The sequence below is a fragment of the Pristiophorus japonicus genome, chromosome 26 (assembly GCF_044704955.1).
Source record: "Pristiophorus japonicus isolate sPriJap1 chromosome 26, sPriJap1.hap1, whole genome shotgun sequence".
NCBI lineage: Eukaryota > Metazoa > Chordata > Chondrichthyes > Pristiophoridae > Pristiophorus > Pristiophorus japonicus.
The window spans coordinates 22,300,120-22,310,740 of NC_092002.1; the positions used below are offsets into that span (position 1 = coordinate 22,300,120).

A 10,621-nucleotide genomic window follows, 5' to 3' on the forward strand; every position below is an offset into this window, starting at 1 on the left:
TTATCCCTAAACCTTTCGGCCCTGTTTCCTCCTTTAAGATGCTCCTTAAAACCTGCCTATCAGCCCAAATATCTCAGTATGTCGCTCGGTGTCAAATTTTGTTTTAGAACGCTTCTGTGGAGTACCTTGGGATGCTTTACTATGTTCAAGGCGCCATATAAATACAAGTTATTGTGGAAGAGATTCCACAAGTGTTAGAAGTTGCAGGGTGAAGCGATAATTAGCAGCAGATATGGAAGCTACACGTTTGGGTAGCAGCACTGTGTTCAAATTCCATGTGGCAAATTGTTACATCTGAAGCTGCCAAGTATTTTCAATACTGCACAAGCTTCCCACCATCTTTATGGGTATCAACTTGTGACCGGAGGAATTTGTCTGCTGACCTGCAGAGAACTTGGTAACCGCCCATGAATATAGCCCGAACTGCACCTAAACGTCTGTTGAATACACGCGTCAAGAAGCTCTGCTTGGCAGTACAAGGATCTGTCGTGTGTGCTGTATACACCCACCTGTCTATAGTCTTTGAAGTAGCGATACGTCCTCCGTAACTGTTGTACCACAGGAGGATCTGCAAGACAGAAGCATTCTTTAGAACTAGTGAACCGCAATCACAACAACCGTTTAATGCACATAATTTTTTCTCCAAATGAACTGTAAATAATTTCTCAATAAAGCTACAGTAATGACTTTACAAACTGTTCGGTGCCTTGGGAGAACACCACATTCATGCCAGGGCATAAACTTGCACCTACCTTAAATGTAAACTTAACTCCAGGCCTCTTATTTGCTCCTTTACTTTGAACTACGACAAGAAGTAGTTGAGACAAATAGAATAGTTGAACTTAAGAGGAAGCTGGATACGTACATAAGGGAGAAAGGCATAGAAAGAAGAGGCTTGCATTTATATAGCGCCTTTCACGACCACCGGACGCCCCAAAGCGCTTTACAGCCTTTTGAAGTACTTTAGGAGTGTAATCACTGTTGTAATGTGGGAAAAGCAGCAGCAAATTTGTGCACAGCAAGTTCCCACAATCAGCAATGTGATAATGACCCAGATAATCTGTTTTAGTGATGTTGGTTGTGGGATAAATATTGGCCCCAGGAAGAACTCCCCTGCTCTTCTTCGAAACAGAGCCGTGGGATCCTTAATGTCCAGTTGAGAGAGCAGACGGGGCCTCGGTTTAACGCCTCATCCGAAAGACGGCTAGAAGGTGAGATTAAGAGGGACGGGGGAGGCTCATGTGGAGCATACACACAGCATGCAGTAGTTGGGCCAATTGAACGGTTTCTGTGCTGTACGTTCTGTGTATAGCTCTAGCTATAAGTTGGCTGCTTAGAGGCATAAAGAAACAAATTATTGCAATTAAGGAAATACATTTTTGGAGTAAAGGACACTCTGGAACTGTAAACATGACTTAAAAATGAAGCAACGGCAGACCATCCCTCAACATGTCAAACCGTGAAGGAGCTAGCTGCCATGTGTCAGCCGTGGCTCAGTGGGCAGCACCCTCGCCTCGGAGTCAGAAGGTTGTGGTTTCAAATCCCACTCTAGAGACTTGAGCAGATAAATCTAGGCTGACGCTCCCAGTGCAGTACTGAGGTGCCGTCTTTTGCATGGGATGTTAAACCGAGGCCCTGTCTGCTCTCTCAAGTAGATGGAAAAGATCCCATGACACTATTTCAAAGAGTTCCCTGCCACTGTCCTGGTCAATTTTCATCCCTCAACCAGCAGCTGGCCACATTCCCCAATGGTCATTTATTTCGTTGCTCGCAGAGATTGGCTGCCGTCTTTCCCAGATTACAACAGTGACTAGACTCCAATTGCCGTCCAGCGCTTTGGAATGTCCTGAGGTCGAGAAAGGCGCTATATAAATGCAGGCTTAATAGTGAGCCACAGGCCAATTGATCTCAATTGAGACTGGTGTTTGGGACTTATGCGAGTGTGCTGGGCGAGGACAGGTTTGGTGGTGCCAGGAGGATGGGGTGAGAAGGGCTTTAGAAAAAGGCAAGATTCTTGCACAGTTGGCACCAACCCAGAGAAACGTGCTGGATTCGCGCAGGCCGCATGCCCGAGAATACCCAGCAAAACCATCATCATCGGCAGTCCCTCGAAGCGAGGATGACTTGCTTCCATGCCAAAAAAGGATGAGTTCACAGGTGTTTCAATGAAGGATCTAATATTCCAGATCCTGAACTGCATCCTAAAGGGGGAAGATGCCTGTGTGGGGATTTTTTTTAACGTGGGGTGACCGTTGCACACCCGCCAGCAAAACCAGGGCCTTCTTGGCGGCGGTGTTAGCGAACTGAGGCACATTTAAAAAGTACTTGGATGTGCCCTTGAAGTGCTGTAACCTGCAGGGCTACAGACCAAGAGCTGGAAAGTGGGATTCGGCTGGAAAGCCTCTTGTCGGCCGGCACGGACACAATGGATCAAAATGGCCTCCTGCAAATTTCCATGATTCTATGTGATTGAACCCACTCAGTTTATTTTGGGGTTGTTGCTGCTGGCTGCACAGCCTCGTATTTTTGGAGGCTCCAATAGCTGTTGAAGCTTACAGATTGACAATAGCCACTTCAGCGAGATATTGGAGTACGGAGTCAGCCATTTCAGAAGGCCAACGGGAAAATACATTGCCGTTATGCGCCAGCATATACAACTGCTTGACGAGGAAGCAAAAATAATTGGTGCACATGATCAAGGTACCATTGCTGTTTGGTGACCTGCATTTCTAAACATGGGTTAATCATATGACCTTTTGCAAGTACAGGCAGAATTAAGTAATATAATTGTGTTGATTGCTGTATATTACTGCTGCCATACTGTTCACAAAGGCAAACAACACTGCTGGAAACTAACAGTAAATGGTAGCGTCTAAAATAATTATGTGGCACTTTATTAAGGAGTCCAGAATGGGCTCGGTAACCAGCTCGGGAGCGGGTGAGGGAAGACAGCTGATCTTAAACCAGTCTCACATCTCTGGATACGTCAGCTAATGCGATTACAGCTCAGTAAAAATTTTATTGAATGTGACAACAGTCTGAAAATTGTGAAGGGAACTTGCCCCTAATGGCTCATTCTCATTAAAAAGAGATACAGAACAAAATTGCAACTCTCTACCCAGTTTGGCAACATCACTCTGGATCGCGACCCAGTCACTCCTGCCAGCCACCAAGCTCATGGTCTACAGGGCTGTAGTGATACCCGCCCTCCTGTATGGCTCAGAGACGTGGACCATGTACAGTAGACACCTCAAATCACTGGAGAAATACCACCAACGATGTCTCTGCAAGATCCTGCAAATCCCCTGGGAGGACAGACGCACCAACATTAGTGTCCTCGATCAGGCCAACATCCCCAGCACTGACCACACTCGACCAGCTCCGTTGGGCGTGTCACATAGTTCGTATACTCGACACAAGACTCCCAAAGCAAGCGCTTTACTCGGAACACGGCAAGTGAGCCCCAGGTGGGCAGAGGAAACGTTACAAGGACACCCTCAAAGCCTCCCTGATAAAGTGCAGCATTCCCACCGGCACCTGGGAGTCCCTGGCCAAAGACCACCCTAGGTGGAGGAAGTGCACGCAGGAGGGCGCTGAGCACCTCGAGTCTCGTCGCCGAGAGCATACAGAGAACAAGCACAGACAGCGGAAGGAGCATGCGGCAAACCAGTCCCACCCTCCCTTTCCTTCAACCATTGTCTGTCCCACCTGTGACAGTGACTGTAATTCCCGTATTGGGCTGTCAATCACCCGAGAACTCACTTTTAGAGTGGAAGCAAGTCTTCTTCAATGATGATGATTCTGCTGATAATACTATGGGAAAGTCAGTCTATATAGATCATTTAGGCCCTTAGAGTCCCAACAGCCCATATGACGTTTAATTGACTGTTTCCATTAATTTTTTAAAAATTCGTTTACGGGATGTGGGCATCGCTGGCAAGGCCGGCATTTATAGCCCATCCCTCATTGCCCTTGAGAAGGTGGTGAGCCACCTTCTTGAACCACTGCAGTCCGTGTGGTTAAGGTGCTCCCACAGTGCTGTTAGGGAGGGAGTTCCAGGATTCTGACCCAGTGAGAATGAAGGAACGGCCGATATATTTCCAAGTCAGGACGGTGTGTGACTTGGAGGGGAACGTGGAGATGGTGGTGTTCCCATCCGCCTGCTGCCCTTGTCCTTCTCGGTGGTAGAGGTCACGGGTTGGGAGGTGCAGTCGACTAAAATGTGCATACATCTCGTTACCAATGCCAACGTATTTTGTCATTGAGAGTTAGGATTTATCCATCGGCGAAGAAGCAGGGATGAGAAAAGACGGCCCCAAAAATTCAGATCCACCAAATTCAAACAGGAAAAAGAAACTAGAGCAACAAAGCGGCTGAGGGGTAACCCAATACAGGTCTTTCAAATTAAGGTCGGCATAGAGAAGATATTCCACTTGTGGGAGACCCCAAAACTAGGGCCATAAATATAAGATAGTCACCAATAAATGTAATAAAGAATTCAGGAGGAACTTGCTTTAGCCAGAGTGGTGTGAATGTGGAACTTGCTACCACAGGGAGTTGAAGTGAATAGTATAGATAAGAACATAAGAATTAGGAGCAGGAGTCGGCCATCCGGCCCCTCGAGTCTGCGCCGCCATTCAATAAGATCATGGCTGATCTTCTACCTCAACTCCACTTCCTGTACTGTCCCCATATCCCTTGATTCCCCTAGAGTCCAAAAATCTATCGATCTCTGTCTTGAATATACTCAAAGACTGAGCTTCCACAGCCCTCTGGGTAGAGAATTCCAAAGATTCACCACCCTCTTAGTGAAGAAGTTTCTCCTCATCTCAGTCCTAAATGGCCGACCCCTTATCCTGAGACTGTGACCTCTGGTTCTAGACTCCCCAGCCAGAGGAAACATCCTCACTGCATCTACCCTGTCAATCCCTGTAAGAATGTTGTATGTTTCAATGAGATCACCTCTCATTCTTCTAAACTCCAGAGAATATAGGCCTAGTCTACTCAATCTCTCCTCATAGGACAATCCCCCATCCCAGGAATCAGTCTGGTGAACCTTCGTTGCACTCCCTCTATGGTAAGTATATCCTTCCTTAGGTAAGGAGACCAAAACTGTACACAATACTCCAGGTGTGGTCTCACCAGGACCCTATATAATTGCAGTAAGGCGTCTTTACTCATACTCAAATCATAGAAACATAAAAATTTGCAGCGCAGGAAGCCATTTCGGCCCATCGCGTCCGCACCGGCCGACAAAGAGCCGCACGGCCCTTGGTCAGCAGCCCTAAAGGTTACATATAAACCTATGAACAATGACGGAAAGGCAAAGAGCACCCAGCCCAACCAGTCCGCCTCACACAACCTTACACCGAAACATTCTACACACCACCCCAACCGGAGCCATGTGATCTCCTGGGAGAGGCAAAAACCAGATAAAAACCCAAGCCAATTTAGGGAGAAAAAAATCTGGGAAAATTCCTCTCCAACCCAATCAAAATTAGTCCAGGAGATCACCCTGGCCGTATTCGATTCGCTGCAGTACTTACCATTATATCTGTTCCGTCCAACAAAAAGTCATCCAATCTAATCCCAATTACAGCTCTAAGTCCATAACCCTGCAGGTTACGGCACTTCAAGTGCCCATCCAACCATCTCTTAAAAGTGGTGAGGGTTTCTGCATCCATCATTCTTCCAGGCAGTGAGTTCCAGATCCCCACAACCCTCTGCATAAAGAATTCCCCACCCCCCTCAAATGCCCTCTAAACCTTCCACTAACCACCTTAAAACTATGCCCCCTCATAATAGACCCCTCCACCAATGGCAATAGACCCTTACTATCCACTATATCCGGGCCCCTCAATATTTTGTACACCTCAATGAGGTCTCCTCTCAACCTCCTCTGTTCCAATGAGAACAAACCCAGCCTATCCAATCTGTCCTCATAACTAAGATTCTCCATTCCAGGCAGCACCCGAGTAAATCTCCTCTGCACCCTCTCTAGTGCAATCATGTCCTTCCTATAATACGGTGACCAGAACTGCACGCAGTACTCCTCTTGTAATGAAGGCCAACATACCATTTGCTTTCTTAATTGCTTGCTGTGCCTGCTTGTTAACTTTCAGTGACTCAGAGATGCATTGAAGGAGAAAGGAATATACTGATAGGGCGAGATGAATTGGGATGGGAAGAGGCTGGTGTGGAGCTTAAACACCAACATAGACCAGTTGGGCCAAATGGCCGGTTTCTGTGCTGCAGATTCAATGCAATTCTGTGCAAAATAAATGAGAGTAGGAATGGGAGTAGGAATGGGAGGTGCTGGGGCTTTGAGGGGCAGGGAGCAAGGTTTGCAGCCAGAGCTTGGGATAGTCTCAACTTACAAACGACAAATGGCCACTGCAGCTCAGTACTGACAGGAAACCAGCATGGGAGCCCGGCAACAGGCAAGGGCTTGCAGGTGCAAGGAAACAAAGCCAATTGGGGGAGGAAAAGTTTCCGATTGGCTTTAGAACTTTTTTTTTTAAAGCAGAAAACTACAATTCAATGTAGCTAACAGTCGAAGTCACAGTATTAAACACTGAATAAAACGTATCTTCAAGCTTGAGCCTCAAAGCGTGTACACAGTTTTCTTTCCCCATGTCTATCAATCGTCCAATTCCTCCTCCACTTTCATGCATCGCTTGGCCTTTTTAATCTTGTATTTAGAAAAGGAACAAAAGTGTAGCAGTAAGCTGCGAGGTAGTAATGCACTGCGGGTCTCGGATAACCTTCCTATACCCTCACCGCTTGTCTGACACGCTCCTAGTTATCGATCATCCTTGCATATAAAGAGCTTTTCAATAACCACAATAGGTCAGTGCACGGGTGAATAAATACACCTTGAACCTGCAAAAACAACCGCAAGTGTGCTTAACCTCCGCAGATAACATCACTGTCTCCCAGGGTGGTTTGGCACTGTTCTATTCTCATTTTTCCTCCTGAACTCATGGGCTCATGCTATAGAATCGATCGAAAACACACCGGCAGCCTTCTCCCAGTCAGCGAGTCTGTGCGCAAGATCTCTCAGTTAGTGCTGCTCGACTTTGGTGGGGAGAGGGGGAATTATACTCGTCCATCCTCACCGAACATGGACACACACACACCCATGTACGAGTCACTGAATACAGGTTGGGCCTCCCCACCACCCCTTGGCTGAGGGAGCATGCGTAGACCTCCATCCCGACTTTGGGGCCGCTCCGACACTCGGCCCTCCCCCTCCCCCCCCCCCCGACACTCGGCCCGCCGGGCACCCCCCCCCCCCCCGACACTCGGCCCGCCGGGGGGCAACCCCCTCCGACACTCGGCGCCCCCCCCCCCCCCCCCGGACACTCGGCCCGCCGGCACTTCCTTCGCCGTCTGCTGAGGGCCCGCCGACACTTCGGGCCTGCCTGGAGCGCTGACCTCCTCCCCCTACCCCTCTCCCCGACCTTGAGCCGCTGACCTCCCCTCAACCGGCAAAATCCCTGATTGGGCACAGGCCAGGTCCCGAGAGTGGTGGGTAAGGTAGGTTCCACCTGTAATGAAGAGCACAACTTCAACTTCAGCTTGGGACGGTCAGGACAATGCCAATCCGTGAAATAGGATCCAGCTGGTTCAATTCCTGCACCTCAAGAGAAAGAGAGCGAGAGAGAGAGCGAGAGAGAGAGCGAGAGAGAGAGCGAGAGAGAGAGCGAGAGAGAGAGCGAGAGAGAGAGCGAGAGAGAGAGCGAGAGAGAGAGCGAGAGAGAGAGAGAGCGAGAGAGAGAGAGCGAGAGAGAGAGAGCGAGCGAGCGAGAGAGAGCGAGCGAGAGAGAGCGAGCGAGAGAGAGCGAGAGAGAGAGCGAGCGAGAGAGCGAGAGAGAGAGCGAGAGAGAGAGAGAGAGAGCGAGAGAGAGAGCGAGAGAGAGAGCGAGAGAGAGAGCGAGAGAGAGAGCTAGCGAGGGCAAAGGAGATTTGGAGAGTTCCAAAGTTCGGGGTGTCATGATGAAGGATGAGCCTCCGATGGTGAGTGAAGAACTGATCAGATGCTGAAGGGTACAGGCTGGTACAAATGGAAAAGATTTCTATGTAGAATGATCTCAGTCTATGGAAGGAATTGAAACTTAGGACAAGGGCGGTGGGGGCCTGGAACTCACAGCCTGAAAGGGTGGTAGAGGCAGTAAACCCTCATCACATTTAAAAAGTACCTGGATGTGCACTTGAAGTGGTGTAACCTACAGGGCTACGGACCGAGAGCTGGAAGGTGGGATTAGGCTGGGTAACTCTTTTTATGGGGAGTGGGCAGGGAAGTGGGTTGAGGCCAAGATCTGTTCAGCCAATGGCAGAGCAGGCTCGAGGGGCCAAATGGCCGGCTCCTGCTCCTATTTCTTATGTTATGTTCGACCGGCACAGACACGATGGGCTGAATGGCCTCCTTCTGGGTCGTAATTTTCTATGATTAGGATCCTGAAAACGGATTGTTTGGCGAGTGTGAATGGAGTAGAGTTTAGTGAGGATAAAGCGATGGGAGGGCCTCATCTCGTAGGGTAGAGGACCGAGGTTTACAGGTTGGAGTAGCTGAAGCTTATCAAGGTGAGGATGAGTGTTTGAACTCTTGGATAACCTTCAGAAACCCTCACCGCTTGTCTGGCACGCTCCTAGTTATCTATTATCCTTACATACAACCCTTCTCCTACAGGGTTCTGTCCTGGCACCCATGTTATTCAATGTTTACACCACTGATCTGCCTGAAACAGAGTCCCGCAAGTTCGCATATGCTGATAACTTTGCCTTGGCCACACAAAACACGAGTCTGTCCATCACCAAAGAGTCCTTGATCGGTGATTTACAGAGGCCTACTTCTGCCGATGGTGTCCCCGACCAAAACAGCAAAAGGCCGTCACCTCGACATTCCACCTCAACACCCATCAAGCAAACCCAGCTTTTGTGGCACAGAGGTAAACCATGCCAAAAACACAACCTAGTTAGGAGTCACGCTTGGTCGCACCCGGTCGTATAGACAACATCTCCAGAAGCTTGGGAAGAAACAAAAGAGTAGGGTCAACTTGATCCAGAAACTGGCCGGATCCACATGGGGAGCAGACGCTAAAACCCTCCGTATGGTAGCACTCGCCCTGGTGTACTCAACAGCGGAGTACCGCTCTCCAGCCTGGCTATCCAGCCCGCAGGTCAAACCCGTTGAGGTCCAGCTGAATTCTACTAAGAGAATTATCACTGGTGCGCTTTTATCGACACCAACACCTTGGCTGCCCGTGCTTGCAAACATCGCACCACCACACCTACGCCATGAATACGCAGTCTCCAGCGAATACAACCACTACACCAGCACAAACATGTCAATCCAGGCCAACTTGAACGACTGACCACCACCCCGCCTCAGATCTAGAAGGCCGTTTTGGATCGTCGCCGAAGCTCTTCAGCGACCTCCCCTCAGCCTCGATGACCGATGGCGAAATGCTCGGAAGAACTGTGACATACGGAATGGATTCCTTATAGAGGACCCCACAGTACAACCTGAAGGTTCAAACCTTCCTCGCAAACAGTGGACAACCATCAACTGCCTCAGAACCGGTCACGGTCGATGCTGCCACCTTCCCCATAGATGGAAGATTAAACCATTCCCATCAGGTGACTGAAGCTCCTAATCAGACCCTGGAGCACATCATCGAGCTCTGTCCTCAGAGGGAATTCACAGGCAGCCTACAGGATGTCCACACGGTTACACCGGGAGCTTTGGCCTGGATATCTGACTCGGATATTGATGATTGATTTGCTTTGCTACTGCAGGTTGAACCTCTCTTATCCGGCACCCTCAGGACTGGCCTGTGCCGGATAAAAGGATTTGCCGGATGACGGGAGGTCAGCATTTCAGGCCCAGCTTCAGTCGGCCTGGAGGTGGCAGGGAGAGGAGGAACGGCGCCCCGGGACACAGCATGCCGACTTGCTATTGAGGGAGTGCAGCGAGAAGGTTCACCGAACTGATTCCATGGATGGCTGGACTGTCATATCAGGAGAGACTGGATCAACTGGGCCTTTATTCACGAGAGTTTAGAAGGATGAGAGGGGATCTCATAGAAACATATAAGATTCTGACGGGACTGGACAGGTTAGATGCGGGAAGAATGTTCCCGATGTTGGGGAAGTCCAGAACCAGGGGACACAGTCTTAGGATGAGGGTCAGGCCATTTAGGACTGAGATGAGAAGAAACTTCTTCACTCAGAGAGTTGTTAACCTGTGGAATTCCCTGCCGCAGAGAGTCGTTGATGCCAGTTCATTGGATATATTCAAGAGGGAGTTAGATGTGGCCCTTACGGCTAAGGGGATCAAGAGGTATGGAGAAAAAGCAGGAAAGGGGTACTGAGGGAATGATTAGCCATGATCTTATTGAATGGTGGTGCAGGCTCGAAGGGCCGGATGGCCTACTCCTGCACCTATTTTCTATGTTTCTATGACCCGGCCTCAGAGGGAGCACCAGAGGCGGCGGGGAGAGGAGGAGCTGCGGCAAGAGGCTGGGCAACTTCTACGGCTCCTTCGCGTGGCCCGACTACTTCCGCCCGCAGCGCCCTGCGGCACAGCCGGACTGTACCTGGGCGGTGGACACGCGGG

At 49.5% G+C, this 10,621-nt stretch overlaps 1 protein-coding gene across 1 annotated transcript in view; it reads right to left on the bottom strand.

Annotated features, from left to right (window-relative positions):
• Positions 1–10,621, bottom strand: part of timm50 (translocase of inner mitochondrial membrane 50 homolog (S. cerevisiae)) — a 187,680-nt gene that overhangs the window by 62,453 nt on the left and 114,606 nt on the right. The window contains exon 4 of the mRNA XM_070867627.1: positions 510–568. Within this exon, the coding sequence (XP_070723728.1) occupies positions 510–568 (59 nt within the window). The remainder of the gene's footprint in view (positions 1–509; positions 569–10,621) is intronic.